General features: G+C 48.9%; 1 protein-coding gene and 1 long non-coding RNA gene across 9 annotated transcripts in view; one reads left to right on the forward strand and one right to left on the reverse strand.

Annotated features, from left to right (window-relative positions):
- KDM2B (lysine demethylase 2B) overlaps nucleotides 1-11,170 on the reverse strand; it is a 118,105-nt gene extending 106,935 nt beyond the window's left edge. For 2 of the 8 annotated variants that reach the window (XM_023647189.2, XM_070220233.1), the window contains exons 1-4: nucleotides 10,681-11,170; nucleotides 9,479-9,623; nucleotides 6,468-6,546; nucleotides 5,187-5,233 (exon numbers count right to left, since the gene is read on the reverse strand). In XM_023647189.2, the coding sequence (XP_023502957.1) occupies nucleotides 5,187-5,233; nucleotides 6,468-6,546; nucleotides 9,479-9,623; nucleotides 10,681-10,713 (304 nt within the window). In that variant the 5' untranslated portion in view covers nucleotides 10,714-11,170. Of the gene's footprint in view, nucleotides 1-5,186; nucleotides 5,234-6,467; nucleotides 6,547-9,073; nucleotides 9,335-9,478; nucleotides 9,624-9,807; nucleotides 10,048-10,288; nucleotides 10,431-10,680 lie in introns of those variants that run through there. The other 6 variants (XM_023647191.2, XM_070220234.1, XM_070220235.1 and 3 more) reach the window with 6 other exon arrangements.
- LOC111774658 (uncharacterized) lies at nucleotides 11,065-18,690 on the forward strand. Its single transcript, XR_011420835.1, has 4 exons — nucleotides 11,065-11,694; nucleotides 11,839-11,938; nucleotides 16,413-16,573; nucleotides 18,478-18,690. It is a non-coding gene; the product is annotated as an uncharacterized lncRNA (long non-coding RNA).
- The last annotated feature ends 350 nt before the right edge of the window (nucleotides 18,691-19,040 follow it).

Consider the following 19,040-nt stretch of genomic DNA (forward strand, 5'->3'; position numbering starts at 1 on the left):
CATAAGTACGGAGAGCGAGTGGGGACCGGCACTTTATGGACGCGTTTCCTCCGAGGGTTTAAAGCATCTTCAGAGGTAACTAGAATTACCTCTTCTGCAGTCTCCCTATCCCCCCAACTCCCAACCCACAGATGCGAAAATGTCCCAGTCTCTTAAGTGAACTGTCTGGGATAGAGATCCTGTTGAAAGGTGGCCTCGGGATGCACACAGAGTAGAGCACCCAGAAACTGACCCACCGAAATGCAGCCCCCTGATTCACGGCAGAAACCAGACTTCAGCGCCGTGGGGAGAGTTATTCCTCATATGGAGAAAAGACTTGATCAGATATTTCACAAAAGAAGACATCCAAACAGCAGACAAACATATGAAATGGAGCTTAATTTCACTAGTTATTAGAGAAATGCAAACTAAAACCACAATGATATACAACCATACCGCCACTGGCATGGGAGCATGGCTGAAATGAAAAGGATGAAAACATCAAGTCATGGTGAGGATGCAGAGCAATCAGAACCAGAACAAAGGCTCTGGACAATTACTTTACAGTATCCACTAAAACTGGACATACACACAAATTCTATGACCCAAGCAATTCTGCTCTTAAGTATATGCTCAACAGAAATGCAGCCATCTGTTCACCAAAAGTCATGTTCTAGAATGTTCATAACAGCACTATACATATAGCCTTAAAATGGCAGCTATTCAAGTGCCCATTAATAGCAGAATGAATAAATAAATTGTGAAGTATCTCATATAGCAATGAGAATAAATAATCTACAACCACACACAACAGTACGGACGAAACTCATAAACACAAAAGGTCAGCAAAAGAAGCCAAAACCAAAAGAAGACACCTTGTATGATTCCACTGACATAAAGTGTGAAAACAGGAAAATTCACCCATGCTATGAGAAACCGGGATGACAGTGGAGGGTATTAACTGGACATGAATAGTAAGTGGACAAGAGGGGCTGATCCTTGGGTGTCAGTTACCCTGGTGTGTTCAATTTGTTAAAGTTAATCGAGCAGTATGCTAACTATATGTGCACTTTCCTATATGTATATTATACTTCAATAAAAAGTTATTTTAAGTGTCCAGCATTAGAGAAATGGAAAGTGCCTTTTTCTAAAATGCGGGGAGCTAGGAACAGAGGCTGGGTGCCTGTCTTCCCAGTGGGCAGAGAAAAAGCTCAATTTTAGGACTTAGAGAAGAGTCGGTAGCCCCAAGCTGTAGACTAAATAGCTGGCCGTGCACCAGTCCCCCTCTGAAACAGGTGCCTCCCAAGATACAGGGCCTGGGGAGGGGGAAAGAGGCTGGAAGACAGAGGCTGAGATCCCACACCAAGTGGGAGAGTTGGTCCAGCCTCCCCCATACACTGCCCTTCAAAGCAGAACTCCCATTTATGGTAGGGGCATATTTATGCCGCCCAGCAACACTGGAGGATCACTCCTTCCCTATGCTGAGGCCACGTGGTTCTGCCGGGCAGACGCCAGTCACCAGCTCCTGGGGTGGGGGTGTGCTAAGACTATCAGAGACAATCCAGAGACAGCTGATGGAATTATTGGGAGTTGGGAAGGAGGACCCTGAGCCTGTAGGATGGATGCCTGGAGCTGCTGGCTCTCAACCTTCGGCACCACATGGGGAGAAGCTGGCCTGAGAAGGAACCAGAAAAAGGAAGCAAAAGAGGGAGGCAGAAAGGAAAAGTAGGAGTCGACTTCTTGAGATCTTCTTGGAGCACCTAGATCTGGATGTGGCTGGAAGTGACACCCAGAGCCTATTACGTAAGCCAATGAATTCTGCTTTGCTTAGGCCAGCTTGAGTAACATTTGTCACTTAGGTCACTATGACAAACACGTCCTATTACTGCTCTCTGGAAGCCCGTGTGCACTCTGAGACTAAAATGGCTGTAATAACACCCCACACTAACTGCAATTACAGGCAGGCATCACTCACCATGTCAGAACATGCTATACTTTTACAAAGCTTTTTTTTTTTTTTAATATTTTATTTCTTTCTTCTCCCCAAAGCCCACCAGTACACAGTTGTATATTTTTAGTTGTGGGTCCTTCTAGGTGTGCTACATGGGACGCCACCTCAGCATGGCTTGAGGAACGGTGCCAGGCCGCTCCCAGGATCTGAACCGGCAAAATCCTGGGCCTCCGAAGCAGAGCGGAGAACTTAACCACTCAGGCATGCGGCCGGCCCCCGCCTTTTCTTTTTAATATATTTTTACAAAGAGTTTTAATATTTCCTCCATCGATTTGATCATCACAGAAATGCCAAGAGACATGGGGTGCAGGTATTACAATTGCCACTTTCTTTGCCATCCCAGACTTTTCAAGAACTGGCAAGGATGTCGGGATGTTGGGACCATCCGATTGGACCCTCTTGCTTCCACAATGAGAAGAATGAGGCTCAAGGAAAAAAGAGGCAGCCTGGGCACAACCAGAGCATAATAAAACTGCAAAGGGCTTAAAAACTCCTCAAAAGGGCCAAGAGCAACATTATTAAGATTGTGATGTGGCCTGAACCCCAGATTTGAGAATCTGGCTTAAATCCTTGCTCATAAGAGAATCTCATCAGATCCACGTTCTGCCATTATAATAAATAATAATGGGGAGCAGTTATCAAGCACCCGTCATCAAGCGTAATGTTAAGCATTCATTCATTCTCTTATGGAATCCTTCTTTGAGGCTGATTTCTGCTATTGGGTCCATCTTGTAGAGGAGGAAACTGAGGCTTGGGTAGGTTAAGTAGTTTGCCCAAAATCACTGAGTCAAGTAGCAGAGTTGGGCCTCAAATTAAGCTTGTTCAACAGCAAAGGCTGGGGCTGGCTTGAGCCACCAGACCGAGTCGGCTGTGCCGAGACTTGATTTATGGGGTCCATCGTCCCAGCTTCTGCCCACTGCTGGAAGTTGGCCCCCTTCTTCTCTGACATTCACTTCCTTCAGCATTTCCAGAATCCAGCTTTAAAAAAAAAATCTATCTCCTGAGCAAGCCCTTGCCAATTAGCTGAGATTCTTCTATCTATAACATAGCCAATTGGTCCTCCCTTCTGAGTTAACACACTTTTGGGTCAATTATTCAGGCTGGAGCATCCAACACACCCACTAGACAGCTGCCTTCATCCTCCACACAGCCACCAGGGTCAGCTTTTATAATACATAAATCAGATCACACCACTTCACACCCACTAGGATGGATATCATCAAAAAGACAGACAATAACTAGTGTTGGTGAGGATGTGAGAAATTGGAACCTTCATACACTGCTAATGGGAATGTAAAATGGCACAGCTGCTTTGGAAAGCAATCCGGGAGTTCTTCAGGAGGTTAAATATAGTTACTCTATGACCCAGGATTTCCACACTTAGGTACATACCGAAAAGAAATGAAAATGGATGTCCACACAAAAACTTGTACGTGAATAGTTACAGCAGCATTATTCTTAATAGCTACGAAGTAGAAACAATCAAAATGTCCACCAACTGAAGAATGGATGAACAAAATATAGTCTATTCATACAACAGGATACTATTCATTCATAAAAATGAATGAAGTACTTACACACGCTACAACACAGATGAACCTCGAAAACATTAGGCTAATGGAAAGAAGCCAGATACACAGGACCAGATATTATGTGATTCCACTTATACGAAATGTCCAGAATAGACAAACCCACAGAGGTACAAAGCAGATCAGTGGTTGCCAGGGGATGGAGAGAGAGAATTGGGAGGTACGGGGTTTACATCGGGGGTGATGGAAATGTTCTGAAATTAGACGGTGATGGCAGTTGCACAACATTTTGCATATACTAAAAACCACTGAATTGTACACTCTAAAATGGTTAAATGGTGAATTTTATGGTACGTGAATTTTATCTCAAATGAAAAAATGTTTTAATCGTTTTATAGTATATGTAAATCAAACTGTCATACTTAAACGCCTTAAACTTACACAGTGATGTACGTCAATTATTTCTCAATAAAATTGGAAAACGCCCCCAGGAAAATAACACAGCAACCCCCCCCTCACCCCACTTTAAAACTCCGCAGTGGCTTCCCATCGAACTAGGAGTCAAACCCAAACTCCCGACCAGGGCCTACAAGGCCTGGCTCTGGGACCTCTCTCGTCTCCTACTACTTTCTCCCTCGCTCCTTCCCTTCCTCCCCTACCTCTGCGCTTTGACCTGACTCATCCCTCAATCCGGAATGTTCTTTCCCACAGCGGACCCCAAGGCCTTCCCTGGCCACCCCATCAAAATACAGCTCCATCCCATTACCCTGCTTTATTTCCTCATAGCCCTTATCCTCTGAGAAGATACTGCTTTTCTTTTTAAAGATTGGCACCTGAGCTAACAACTTGCCAATCATCTTTTTTTTTTCTGCTTTTTCTCCCCAAATCCCCCCAGTACATAGTTGTATATTTTAGTTGTGGGTCCTTCTAGTTGTGGCATGTGGGATGTACCGGGGGGATTTGGGGAGAAAAAAGAAAAAAATAAAATCTTAAAAAAAACCCAAAAAACTCTACTTCTTTGTTATCCATCGCTCCCACCAAGAGGGCAGGAGTCTTGCCTGTCATGTTCACAGCTCTGAACTTGCCTGCCATGTAGGAGCTACTTGAGCAACACTTGTGGAAAGAACGAATTTACTGAACAACTTTCTGTGAGATCTGAAAGGCCGCCTGCTATCTGGTCAGGAGTCCGGAGCACACAGGGCTCAGCCACACTCTGCAGGTGCTCAGGGAGTTAACAAACATTTGCTGGGCACTCAGAGGCAAGCCCCGCCCTAGACCTGTCTAGAACCCTGAGGAAGCAGGAAGAATGTCTGAAAGTCTTTTAGGGGTCACAAAGCACGCAGTGTTTACACAGCAACCCACAAACAAACTTGAAGGAGAGATCTAAGATTGCGTTGCTGACACCCAAACTGGACGCTGGGGTCCAAATCGGCCTCATAAAACTGCACTGGCAAGTACCCTCCAATACAGCTTCTCGGGACTTTGCGATCTGACCTCTTCTCTAGAATGAGACGGTTGCAGCTCACACCTGCTCCTGCCTCCTCCCATAGGGACTTTCTTTTCAGAGGCCGTTAAAAATCTAACTAGGCAGGTGGCGATGGCCTCCTTCCCCTTCTCCTCCTCCCTACTTCAGCATTTCTGAGGCGCGCACACGGCAAGCAACTTACCCACTAGGAGTTTGACATCTCGGACCGTGAAATCAGGGTCAGGCATCCTGGAAAAAGTGGAGCACAGACATTTGGTGAGAAGCCAGAAACAACAGAGTTAGGCCTAACTCGGGGGGCAGGAGGAGGCCATTTTTCCAAGAGGGATCCCTTGCTCTCAGTTTGGGAACCCAAAATGAGATAACCCTGAGGGAGGGTGGTAGACCAGTTGGTGCTTCAAAGGAGGGTCACCTCCAAACCACTGAGCCCCTTCCTCAGCTCAGGAGGCAAACCAAACCCCCTCACTCTCCCCAACACCTGAACTCAGCACTGCTGCAGGAAAGAGGATGGGACATCCACCATCCACTGCACTTTTCCGGGGAAGACGGAGGTGTGGTGTCAAGGGTAAGTGCCAGAGCTGGGCATTCAAACCCTGCTTTCTTTTAGGGTGAGTGGCCTTCTCTGTGTCTCTTCTTCTAGAAAATACTCTCCATAAGGAGTTGTATGAAAAGTGGGAGGGATCCCTTTAGGTTCAGAGGGACAAAAAGACGCACATCATACCAATTCCAGAGACGTGGTAACACTGGCTATGACTGTGGTGACATTTACCATTAATTAACAATGATGCCAAAGGCTTCATTTCCACTAGTAGGAATGAGATTCTTGAGCGAGTCTGGCAGTAGATGCTGGAGAGGGAGGCAGGCGGGGATGACACCCTCAGCCTCCTCCCCACCCCTGCCCAAGGGGTGGAAACCTGTTCTTCCAGCCTGCCTCCCGGATCTCTCCCCGACCTGGAGTCCTCACAGATCCCCAGGAGAATGTAAAGGGAACAAGACACAGTGGCGAGGCAGGTGCCAGGGCAGGCAGACAAAGGGGAGACCTGGGCGGAACAGCCTAGGAAATGCACCCTCCACAGAAAAGGACCAATTTCCCACAAAGGGAGAGCCTGAGCTTAGAGGCTGGCCAATCCCCTTGCAGCTCAGGCCCTGCCTCAGTCTCCTGATTTGGGGAGAGGGGCACAATTCTCTTTAGGAAGTCACTGCACATAACTGGGGCAGGTCAGGGAAAAAAGTCAACACTGTTTAACTACCTTATGTCCTCTCTGCCCAAATTCTCTGAAAAAGACCAATCTTTGGAGCGTTTTTCCCCTTTGTCAAGGCTTGAACAAGGAAATACTATCCCCAGATAATAAAGATCCTTCTCAGCCATGAAAGGTGGAAAAAAGGGTGGAGGAAATCCACCCCAAGCTATAAAACACGTTAGGGAGGGAGACAGGGAAAGAAGCGATTAGTTTCAGCAACTTACTTAATTCCTAGTCCATCCTTTTCTCGAAATATCAGAGGAACCCTGAGAGCTTCTCTCTGCACGTACTCATAGTTGAAATCTGTTTGGATGTTGGAATTAAAACAAGTTGGTTAAGTCATGAAGGAGCAAATGAACCACCATCAATTGGTTAGGAGAAGAAAAATGATGGAAGAGGGGGCAAGGGTTATACTAGACACAGGCACCAGCCCTAGGGCAAAAGCTCCCTGAAAAATGACAGGGAAATGGATCAGGCAAAGCCCAAGAGAAGCCATGCCAACTATCAGCTCCTCTGCCTACTCAGTCATTCTCTGCATGCCCCACGGGTCAGAACTTGTCAATGAACAGCCCAAGGCCGGCGAGGGCTGGGGAGGGAGACTCATGAAAGAGCCCCACACAGAAAGAGCCCCAGCTATGGCTGGGAAAGGGGAACAGACAGAGAAACGCATCCCAGGCTGAGCTCAGAAAGTAAAGGGACTGCAAAATTGAAGAATGCCACCTGGGAGGATCTGAAGCCCCAGAGAGGAGGCTGGGAGGAGGGCTCTCATTGTAGTAGAGCATCAGGGAAGATCTTATTGTAATATCCTGCATAGTGAAGAGGAGGGGGGAAAAGCCGGTTTCCCTGGAAACTGTGTATTTGGTGCCAAAATAACTAGGGAACTGGGCACAGCTTTGTTGTCTTAATAGTGAAATTTTGCTGCAGCCATCGCAATACTTGCTTCAACTGGATAACCGAGAGGGGTGCTCCCAGGTGAGGGCTGTGCAAGGAGGGCAGAGTGAGACCCCAAGAAAATTCAGTGTGGTTTTCTGTCTGGGGCTTCTCTAGTGTTGACCCCAAAATCCTTACTGAAAGCTCTAGAGCATGAAGGAGGCCTTAGTTTCTATCCTCCTTGAGTTTCAAAAGCAGGGGATCTGACCCAACCATATCCCTATAAATACAGAGGTGAGGGAGGCTGAGATAATTCTGCACAGCCTGAAATCCTCAGGTAACTGAAGCAATCCGCAAGGGCACAAGCCCTCCCTGGCCGGTCGGAAGGGAGATAGAAGAGATCCCAGGCCGCCGAAGCCCCTGCCCCGGGGAAACAGGGCACCAGGGCAGCTGGGCGGGGGGGAGGCCAACACAACTCAGCTCAGAGGAGAGGGAGAGAACAAAACCAGAGCCGGGGAAAGCCCTGACCTCAGCAGCTCAGATCCCCAGGGGCTCACAGTGAATGGGGATGCCTAAGGATTTAAAGGCAGAGAAGTTTAAGAAGCTTCTATTTTGAATCCAGGCTAAGGGCTCCTTCTGTTTCTCAGCTCCTCCCTCGAGGTTTGGGGCCAGATCTGAATTAACTACCAAAACCCTAGGGCCCTCCTGAAAGGAGCCCAGACCGCAGATTTAAGGAATCTCCCTTGCTGGAACCGCACCCCCCCACACACACACACACCCAAAGCCCACCCCCTGGGTGAGCCTCAACTTCCTCAAATGAGCCTGAGAAACTGCTCTGAGATCCTGGGCAGAGAATTCCTCACAAATGACTAGGAAAAGTTTGCATATTGTTTTCTCATGGGCTCTGTGTAAAAGGGGGGAAGAAAGGAGAGGAATTAAAACCTCATTTACGCTAAGGAAATTCAAATGCAGTAGCCCCCTGGACTGTCCGCCTCTGTGTGCAATGCTCTTAAGACCTGGCAGGCTAGAAGAAATTTCTTCTTCCCTCCCCCCACAACTACCCCCTAGCACGGAAGCCCAGCGCCCCAGGAAGCAATGGGCACAAAAGAGAAACTTCAAAAATGCAAAGCCAGGACCGTCTCTTCTAGGGCAACTCCACAGCCCCCACCACTCAACCGGAACCTGGAGGCGGGAGTCCCTGTTGTCAGCTCACTGAGGGATGGAAGGGTTTTCCCAAGGGGATGGCGGATAAACAAAATGGAAAAAAGAGTAATATAAAGCAAACTCGAATATCTGAAAGGAAAAAAATGAATTTACAAACCCCAGGACGGCCCAGGGAGATGCCTAGGTGGGCAGGAGCATCTTCTAAATTCCAAGCCCACAGGCGTACCAGGGCCTCGCGGCACTTCTAGAGGCCTCAGACCCAAGCCAGAGCGTCACCTGGACGATACTCCCAGACACCTTCCTAGTACCAAGGTCAGGGAGAAATTCAGATCCCGAAGGTATCAGGCTGGGGTGGCACCCCAAAACCCAAGAGGCTTCCCCAACTTCTGCTCTAAAGTGGCAGGGCCCACAAGAGGAAAAGAACTCGCAAGGTCTCAGGCCTGGGAAGAGACTCTGTTTCCCAGGGGGAGGGTCCCAAGTCTTCAAACTGCCAGGGGACAGGGATCTCAGCCTTAAGCCTAAGGAGGACAATACCCCACCCACAGTCCCGGCTTCGAACTGTCAGGGCTGCCCGGCTGAGGCCTCAGGCTTAAGTAGAGGCTCCGGCCAACAACTGGGAGCTCATCCAGCCCCTGCCCCAATCCGGCCGAGCCCACGAGGTGATGGGGTTCAGGAGACCCCAGGCCTGAGGAGGCATCACTCAGTGGCTCGGGGCGTCCCCAGCGCCAGTTCCTAACTGGCAGGGCCCAAAATGGCATGGGGTTTTGGGAAGCTTCGGGCCTGGGGGGACCCTCACCTCAATGCCCCAGGGGCGCCCAGCGCCTCTCCGGCCAGGTGACCGCACCTCTCGCAGCGCAAGGAGCTGGGCCGGCTCCGGGTGGGGTAGAATGCGCCGCACCCGCCCTCCCTCCATCCGCTCGTCTGTCCTCAGGTCCCTCTGTCCCCCTGCCCCCTGGCTCTGCCCACCCTGAGGCTGGTGGTGGGCGCGGACCCGGCCTAGGCCCACGGCCGGCCCCGGTTCCCGCCTGCCCTCCTCCCTCGCCACCCCACCCCACCCCCCCAGTGCTCGGCCTCGTTTCGTCACCGGATCCCCTGGAATGGGGGACGCGGGCGCGAAATACGAACCCAGCCACCGGCAGCTCCCTCCCCACGTGCGCTTGGCCCGCGGCACGGAGGGCGGCCCGAGGAGGGGGCGCCTCACCTTTGCCCTCCATGGCGTGCACGAAGTCCCCCTGGTACAGCTGGCTGCGCAGCTTCTCCTCCAGGCTGAAGCCGCGGACGCTGACGATTTCCTCCACGTCCGACAAGTCCTCGTTCTCGTCGTATCTCTGGCGGTCAATCGGGCGCTGCGAGGACCCAAACCAGAGACCCCCGGACATTACTGGGGGAACTGGGGGTCGCCTCTCACCCTGGGCCCAGTTCGAACAGGTGCAGGAGCCGCGCGCCCCCTGCACCCCACCATTGCGACCCGACCAACTTTGCGCAAATGCCAAAGATGCTGAAAATCAAGATAACGAGAGGGGCCCGCACCTCCAGGATCCGGCTGCGCCCTATACAGGGCACTCCTCTCCTACATCTTTGGAGGCCATGGAAGGGACGTCTGGGGGCTCTCCCTTGCCCCCCACCCCGAAGAGGTGTTGAGTTTTGCCTACTCGGCCGGGAGCCTGGTTATGTAACCCGCGAAGGGGGCTCCGCGCACGGGCTGGCGGGGCATTTGTAGGCCCCGGGAGGAGCCGCCGCAGCGCCCGGGCTCGGCGCTAACAGCAGCCCAGGCGGCAGCGGCGGCAGAGCCGGGAAGCCGGAACCCGGGGCCGGCGGCATTTCTAAGACTGGAGCCGCCCCCGAGCTACCAGGGAAGCTGGAAAGCTGAAATGGAAGGGCTGAGACCCCAGCCGCCCCCGCCGACCGCCCGCCAGTGCAGGAAGAAGGAGGGGTGGGGGGGTTCGGGGCTTGAGAGGGAGAGAGGCAGACAGCCCGCCACAAAGCTCCCATCGGAGACCCCAAAACGCACCAGCAGCTGCCTCATCTCCCCACAAGCGCGCGCGCACACTCACTTCCTAAGGAGACTCCCCCACCACTCCCCGCATCCCCTGCCTCCTCCCTCCACCGCCCAGAGCCCGGCCCCGCAGCCCCCCAGATTCCGGGCGAACCCCGAGCCCACTCAGCCCCCCCACACGCCTTTCCCCGCTACTACCTCCCCACTTAAGTGTCTGAGACTCTGAGCCTCACAAGGGACTGGAGGAGTAAGCTGCTTGCTTCCTTTTGCATGCAATTTATTATATTTTTTTCCGGTCCTCTTGCAAAATACAGAAAAGGAAAGAAAAGGCAGCGAGAAACAACAAAAAAAAATAGATCTATCATAAACCAGATACAGATTTGGAAAAAAAAAAAAAAGCTACACACCAATCTTCTTCCAGAGTCTTTCTCTGCCTCCATTTTTTTAGGAGAGTTCACCAATTAATTGTCAACACTCCTGCCCCCTGCATTTTGGCGGAGGGGGGAAGGAGGGAAGACCAAAGAAAACAAACCAAAAAATAAATAAATAAAGCAAGCCAGAGCCGAGATCTACAAAGTTTTGCACCAACACTTAAGCAGATCCGTTTGCAAAGTCCTAGGAAACCATTTTCAGCAGTTGTGGGGGGGGAGGCGTCGACGTCATAATCCCCGGAACGTAAACATTGTTGCCGATCGCGCTCTGAGCCCGCGGCCCGGCTAGGTGGGGGGGGCACTCGGCCCGGGATGGGGGGGCGGGGGCGGCGGCCCGAGGAGGTGTGGGGCGGGGAGGGCGCCCGGGAGGCACCGGGCGCCGTTAGCGCCCTGGCATCGCTGTTTTGTTGTTGGGTCACGAGTGCGCCTCTGCACGCAGGCGCCGCCGCCGCCCGGGAGTTGTGTGCAGAGCTGACTTTTGGAGGGCTGAGTTGCAGGCGGCGGGCGCATCCCGGAGATGGCGGGGCAGGGAGGGAGGGAAGGAGGAGGGGTTCGGGAAGGAGGTGCAGATTTGCACGGCTGGCCTCAGCGGGAGGCGCGGAAATGCAAGCCGAGCTCGCTGGCGTGAAAGCCCCCGGGGCCTGGAACCCCCAAAAACGACCCCCCACCTTAATCCCCGTCCCCATTTGCCCAAGGCCCCCACGGGCTACCCCTCTTCCTCTTCCCTCATCCACCCCACCCTATTACCTACGTGGCCGACCCAAATTCAAAACATTTTGTATATATAATTTTTCTTTTTTTGCTTTGCTGCTGCATGTGGTTTTTAGGGGGCTGGGGACGATCCTCCCCAGACCCCCAGGTGCGGACCTGCCATATGGAGAAGGCATCTGGGGACTCAGGAAGAAATTAGCGCAGCTCCATACCTGTACGGACTGCACAGCTTTTAAACTCCGGGACTCAAAGATATGGACCCCCCACATACACACACAGGTACAGGAAATACAGCCAGACCAGAGCCTTTTCAGACCCGAGCTGACCGGAAGACGTTGCCTTTCATTCATTCATTCTGCCCGCGTCTGTGGAGTCCTTTACTAGGCGACGAGCCCTGGAACAGAAATTGGACATTTTTTAAAGGTCCCTGCGCTCGCCAAGAGGAGGAAATAGATGCTCAGGAGTGAACTACCGAGAGAATCGGATCTGGCGCCTCCTAACGCAGCTGGCAAACAGGAGGAGGGTAAGCCCTTATTGGCCGTTTATAGGAGAAAAGTCGGTGGAAAGGTGCAAGGCGCTCTGGGATGGGGCGCGGGGAATTTTGGGCGCCCTTGGTTAATCCTATAGAGCTTCTTGGCGGAGGTATTGGCATCCTCTGTACACATATGAAGTATCGTTAGATCTGAGTGTGCTTCCGTGTCCACATAACTAGTTCGCTGTGACCACCCCCAAAACTGGAGTCCTAAATGAGTTGTCCTGTAATTCCATCCTGAACAACAGCCAAATCGACTTTGGTTGTGAGAAAAGCTGGCCTTAAACATTCCTCCAGCCCATGTAGGCCTGATCTCGGGGGTAAAGATCACGCTGCGCTGACATGGCAGCAGGGCTTCCTGAAGGATTGTGGTGGATGCTCGCAGCAGGCTTTGCCAAAGTAATTCCCATGCTTGTATTTTTGTTTCTCCCATTAACCCTGTGGGATAGTTGGAGCAGGTCATTTTGCAGATGGGGAAACCGAGGCCTGGAGAAGTTATGAATCTGGATGATTGCTCTGCCCTCATATCGTCCCCATGTCAACACAGCGATCAGAAATGTGGGGAGGAAGTGGCTTCCCCAGCAGAGATCAGATGTAAAACATCAGCTCCATATTGGTCACCCTGAGAGACGGCTTCCCCCCGCTCACCTTAAAGTTTCCTGTCCCGTCTTTCTGTATTCCTTCCCCCACCCCACGCACCCAAAGACTACTCTTTGAAGTTTGTTTTAATCTAAGTCTACTAGCTGTAAAAAAATTTTTAAGTAGGGATGAGGCAGGCAAACATCAAAATTGTGTTCCCAAATTGAAATTGCCCTCGTGGGCTCAGTGGGAGTGAGAAGAGTTTTGCCTTCAGCCTCTGTCAAGAACCAGGGACCATTTTACTCGCTTCTCTCTTTCTCACAAGAACCCTTGAAGGGAAATAGTCTTGTTATTACTCATTTTGCAAATGAGGAAACTGGGACTCAGAAAGGCAAAGCCACTCACCCAAGATCACACAGATTGTAAGTGGGGCTGCTGGGGCTCAAACTGGAGCCTGGCTCTGTTATCACATGCTTTTTGGATATTGACCACCTTCACTGCTCCCACATAATGAAATAAATGTGTTCAAAGGAGGGCTTGTGGGCTGGAGCATCTTGAAAAATGAGTAAAGTGGAATAAGCAAAACTGTGAAATAGCACGCTTGGTCTTAATTCTCCTTTCCTCCCAAAGACCCTTCTTTTTCCCCATGTGGCCTCATGGTGTCCCCAAAAGCTGGTGTCAGGAAAAGATCCCATGGCAGGCACCTTAGTGTAAAAACAGCTAAGTCCATATATCACCCGGATGGGGAGTTCCTGGCCTGTCAGAGTGGGAAGGGGTTGAGTAGTCACCTAATTTAATCCCTCCCTTTACAAACCGTGAGGAAACCACAGACCAGAGAGAAGGATGGGCCAGCCGGGGGTTTATTCCCCTTTGACTCCCCCAGAATGCCTACCCTGCCGCCTGGTCCTAAGTGGTCACTCAATAAATGTTGGGCCCTTGATGGATCACCTTCCCCAGCGATATTTGCATTTTCCCTTTATCAGTAATTGGCAGATGAAAGGCTTTGTCCTCTGTTGAAAGAATTTCAGGCATTTGCTCAAAGTGGGGGAGGAGGTTATTTTGGGCCAAAGGGGGAAGGGCCAAGACCCTTAAGCTCCCAGTGTTGGCTAATTGTCCCAGAGGAACAGACGGTAGAGGAGAGAGGGGAGGGAAGCTTAAGGTGCTTCTCCAAGAGAGGTATTTTTTCTTGCAAAAAAGACCAGGCCAGTTGTATTTGAAACATAATAATAATGACTTCCTGGACCCTCCTTCTCATTCTTAGAACAGGCCCAGTCAAATCCTGGCTGTGTTGGCCCCATTCATTCATTTCTTAATTTATCAAAAGTTGATTGAGCAGCTAGCTCTGTGCTCTAAGACCAAGAGGATACAAGAACCAGCTCGGATTGTACTCCAGGCAGGGCAGGGAGTGGACAGACCAACCGCTTCCCAAGGGAGTTAGGAAGGGCTGATTCTGGATGGAACCCCAGAGTCCAGAATCCAAGATTTTTGAACTGTTAGAAACTGAATCTCTTATCTGATTCATATATAATTATAATAGCTCCTCATTTTTGAGAGCTAACTGTGTCTTCGAGCAAAACCACTCACGTTTGCTGTCTCTGTGAATCCTCATCAAGGCACTATGAGGGAGGGTCTGTAACTCCCCACTTTTATAGCTGAGGCTCAAAGAGCGGTCAAGTTACTTGCTCAAATTTTACAGCTGTGAAATAGCAGAGACAGGATTTGAACCCAGGGCTTGTAGGTATCTTGAGCCTGCAGGCTTGACCACTAGGCCTCCCCACAGGGCTGTCCCATAGAACGTGGTAGAAATGTTCTATGTCTTCACTGTCCAATACAGTAGCAGCCTCTAGCCGCATGTGGCTATTAAGCGCTTGAAATGTGGGTAGTGGGATTAAGGAACTGAATGTTAAATTATATTTAATTTTAATTAAATTTAAATAACTATATGTAGCTAGTGTCTATCTTTTTGGACAGCGCAACCTTAGAGTGTTTTCCAGAATTTGTCTTAACTCACCTACCAGGCTGTGTATACATCACAGTCTGATTTGGCACTGAGTCCCTATAATCAACCTTCTGGAAACATTTGTGGAATGAACGAAGGGTCCTAGAGAAAATGAGGTATTGGAATGATGAGGTGGGGGAAGGGGGCCAGAGATATCTGCAAAGGTTTCCAAGAAGGGGCCATCTGGAACAGTGTGAATGTCTGAAGTGTTAGCCCTTAAACCACTCGCTCTGAGAGTGCCTGCCAAGAGCTTGGCACTGTAGGCACCTGGGGATGCCAGTCGGGTATGGATTGTCCCACCTGCCCATATCTGACCATAAACTTCTCAAGGACAGATCATTGGCCATCGGGCAGGAAGCCTGAGAAATGGATGACCACTTCCTGACATATATCCTACTGATCAACTCAAACACAAAGATGCAATCCATTGTAGCTCGGTTTGCAATAGAGAAAGACTGAAAATCAATCTAAAAGTTGGGAAACTGATTAAATAATTCTTGGACCATTTGTCTGCTCAATGAAATGCTATTATCAAATCACTAAAAAGAGTTAGGGAGCTCTATATATACTCATGTGGAATGATTTCCACTTATGTAAACCAAAGGGGATATATCTCTATCTACTATATTCTTCTATATACGCAGAATTTTCTTTCTTTGGAAAACAAAAAAAATGAGGAGAAGAGAAGAAAACCTATTGTTTGGTACAAGGTGAAATTTTTGCCACATGTATGCATTCATGTTGCCTGATTTGGAACCTTATAGACCTAATTTCATTTTATATGCTATGGTACCTTTTGAATCTGTACTATGTACGTGTATTACCTACTCAAATATGAATTTCATTTGAGTCATCTTTTTTGAGCTTTTAAGGTTCAAAATCAGGCAAATCTAAATCAAATATTGTTCAGGTATAGATACATAAGTGGTAAATAAAAACAAGAGAGCGATTAACACAAAATACAAGAAAAGACTTAACTGGAGGACAGGGGAGGGGAACAGCGAGAGGTACGGTGCTTTTCTGATTCTGGACCTAGATGGTGGGCACCTGAGTGTAATTCTTTAAAGCGTCCTTAAATAGTTTACAGAGTCCATCGTCCTGATGAAATATGCCACAATTTTAAAATTGTTTTAAAATCGCGTTGTCTTTCTCCCCCATCCCCACCCACCCAGTTTCTCCCTTCCACACTCCCATCCCCAGAAAACGTGCTAACCAGTCTCTTGGGTATCCTGCCAGAAACAGTTTATGTATTTGCAAACGTCTACATATTTCCTTTTCTCACTGTGTCATACAAGTATACACACCGTTCTACCTCTTCTTTTTTAACTTAATATGAACTTGGAGCTCTTTCCATATACTTTCCGTAGAACTGCCTCATTCTAAAATATTATTTAAAGATGACGTAAATCTGAATGTTGTGAGGCAGGAAAAGTTCAAGATTGCTTAAGAAACAAAAAGGAGTTCACAGAAATGTATATATTATGATCCCATTTATGCTGAACTTTATACAGGTCATGTTGTATAGATATGCCCCCAGAACGCTGGAACGGAGCAGCACACTGCTGTTGGATCACTTCTGAGGGGGGCAGAACATTTTGAGGGGGTTATATAGAGACTATATTTATATATTATTTGCATTTTTAACAACCATTGTGCCCTTTTAAATTTATCAAATATTTCAAACATAGAGGCATAGAAAATAAATATAACGAAGAAACATAGCAAGGACTTTGTATCCAGTACCTAGCTTTGCCAAACCCCAGAGTTTTGCCATATTTTGTATTACTTTTGCAATTAAAAAAATTCTTTGGGGGACAGCAGACCACACTATTGCTGTTAAAGTGATTGCTCTTCCCCATGACCTTTTCCTTTTTTTTCACTCCTCAGTCCCTTGGAGATTGAAGCATCAGAGTGAGAAAGAGCAGAGTCACATACAGCCTGACACTGGCTTTGGTCATGTGGGGAAGACTTCAGTTTCTATCCAGAGTTCTGCATTTTCTAATGTCCTCTTCCTGTGGGAGGATTGGAAGGAAACTTGGAAATAACAGGTGAGTTAATTAAGGGGTTAATGCCAGGAAGAGAGTCATAAAAGTTCAAAGATACTTTCAAAACTTGCATCTTTGGATTGATGGACAAGTGTGTGAACCAATGGAAATCAAAATCCAAGCATTACTTCATCATGCAAAATTGTCATTGGTTGCCAAGCCCCAAGGGCCGGACAGCAGGGCTGGCAGTTAACCCTTTCAGGGACAATCATGCCCTTTATATTAATTTTCTTTTGAAAGATGAAGTAGGAACAGACAAAAAGCCTAGAAAGGTCCCCAGACCTTGAAGTGCCACCTTTGGATCTCAGCCCAGAAGGCAGAGTTTCACCCGTCAAAAGAACACCAGGGGACAAATTTCCTGGAGAAAAGTTTTGAACTTTTCAAATGGGGGATCAGCTGCCCTTGCTTAGTAAGAGGAGAGGGGAGGAGAGAAGTCGGCTTTACTTTCTGTACCGTCAGAACAGAGACCAGCGTAGGAGACTATCCCATTAATCTTGCAGAGCCATCAGTCACCAAGAGGATTGAATTGCATTTCCTGCCCAAAGATGTAGACACAGATGACCTTTGCAGCAGCCCTCAGACCCCCAGTTCACAGCTGGAGAGAGGATGTGTCAGCATTTACTTTCGGGTCTCACCCTGCCTTTTGTTCAAAAATTCAGACTCTTTGTGTTCAGGCTGCTGCAGGGGTTTTGTAGCTGTTGATGCTGCTGATTTTTTTTTAACCTCCCACGACTTGCAACTTCTGAGAAACAAACTATTTGGCAGAAGATAATATCTGGAGGTGCCCCAGAGAGGGAACCAGAATAGATACGGGACAATTTTAAGAGAGGCCATTGGGCCTTTGGGCTTTCCCTATTGCCCCTTCCTGGGTTCCCTGAATGCTGCAGGCTCAACTGGATGGAGCCAAAAGTCCAGCAAAAGGAATAATCATGCCTTATGTTTACATGGCTCTATTACAAAAAAGCTTTTACATGCATTACCTCATGTGAAAGGAACGGCTAGAACAGACGCATTTACATACAGGAACATTCTAAATTCCCAAATATAGTGAGCTACGTGACGTTGGACAAGGTGCCCAAACTGAGCCTCAGCTATCCCATCTGTAAAGTAGGGGCCATAATATCAAACATGTAAGAGTGATGTGAGGACCGACCAAGCCAATGTGCTACAACAGGGCGGTTGGTAAATGGTGTGTCTTCATTCAAACGAAGTTGACCCCGTGGACTTCATAACCCTAACTAGTTGTGGTTTGGGGAAATGTAGTTTTCCCCCAAGGGGAAGGCTGCCTAAGATGGGTGGAAGAGCTCTGCTTTTCTCTCCCACATCCTTTGTCTCCCCACCCAGTCTCCTTCAAAGTCTGAACACGCTCAACTATTTTGAGTTCTTTGAATAAACCTGCTTTCTCTCCCCTATGCCTTTGCATATGCTGATCCCTTCACCCAGAGCACCCTTTCTGTATCTCTTACTTATCCTCCTGGAATCGCTTAGATATCTTCTCTTTCCTGCCCCCCTCCTAATGCTGATCACATTGCCTCGCTGTGGCCTCTGCTCTCACCAAACTGTGAGCCCTGGGAGGGCAGGAACCCTGCTGTCTCATTCATTGATTTGCATCCTACCTAGCACAGGGCCAGCGACCTGCTCCAAGAGTATGTGTAGAGTGGAAGCCCAGCACCCCAACCGTGCCTCCCCCAGTCCCCAAATTCCTCACCCGTCCGGAAATCTAGGAATAACAGTGCTGAGATTTTTCTCTTTTCCTGGCTAGCCATATTATAGCACCCTTTGCAGATGGAGCCCGTGACTTTTTAACCCTCCTTGGAATGACATTAATTCACCAGTTATTTATTGAGTGCCTCCTAGATTCATACACAGAGCGGCCTTTCTAGGAAACCCTCCTCTTCACTCCGCAGCAGCTATTCACGGCAAAGGACAGGCCTTTTGCCCTGGGGAGGCTAAGATGTTCTGAAATGCGAAGGGCAGTTGGCTCTGATTCCCAGCCTGGAGAGAGAAATCTCTGAGATCGCCCCTTGAGAGCAGGTGAGTTTGTCCAACCCTAGCACAAAACCCTTTCTCATTCAGAACACTTCTCAGAATTATAATAAAATCCTCATGTGTTAACAGTCTAATGTCTGTCTCTCTCATTAAAAGGAAAAGTCCCTGAAAGACTGACCTTGGGCTTGTTCACTGCTTATCCTCAGCCCCTGAGGGCCTGGTTCATAAAATATACTCAACGAATGTTGAATGAATTCCTCAAACACCAAAATATGTCTATTTTCAGCTTGAAAAACAAACCTTAAAATGTACCTCTTTGAAGAAGACACAAAGGTTCTAAGAGGCCCTCTTGAAGTGCAACAGACAAGGTGGTGTGCCTGCGGGAGGGGGTGCTCTACACCTTTCTAGCTCCGAAGCCCAGGCTCTCCTTCCCTGTATTCCAGACTGCGTCTCCGCCTCCCCTTCACGAGGCCGCCTGGGA

Source organism: Equus caballus, chromosome 8, assembly GCF_041296265.1.
Source record: "Equus caballus isolate H_3958 breed thoroughbred chromosome 8, TB-T2T, whole genome shotgun sequence".
In the NCBI taxonomy this organism is placed as follows: Eukaryota; Metazoa; Chordata; class Mammalia; order Perissodactyla; family Equidae; genus Equus; species Equus caballus.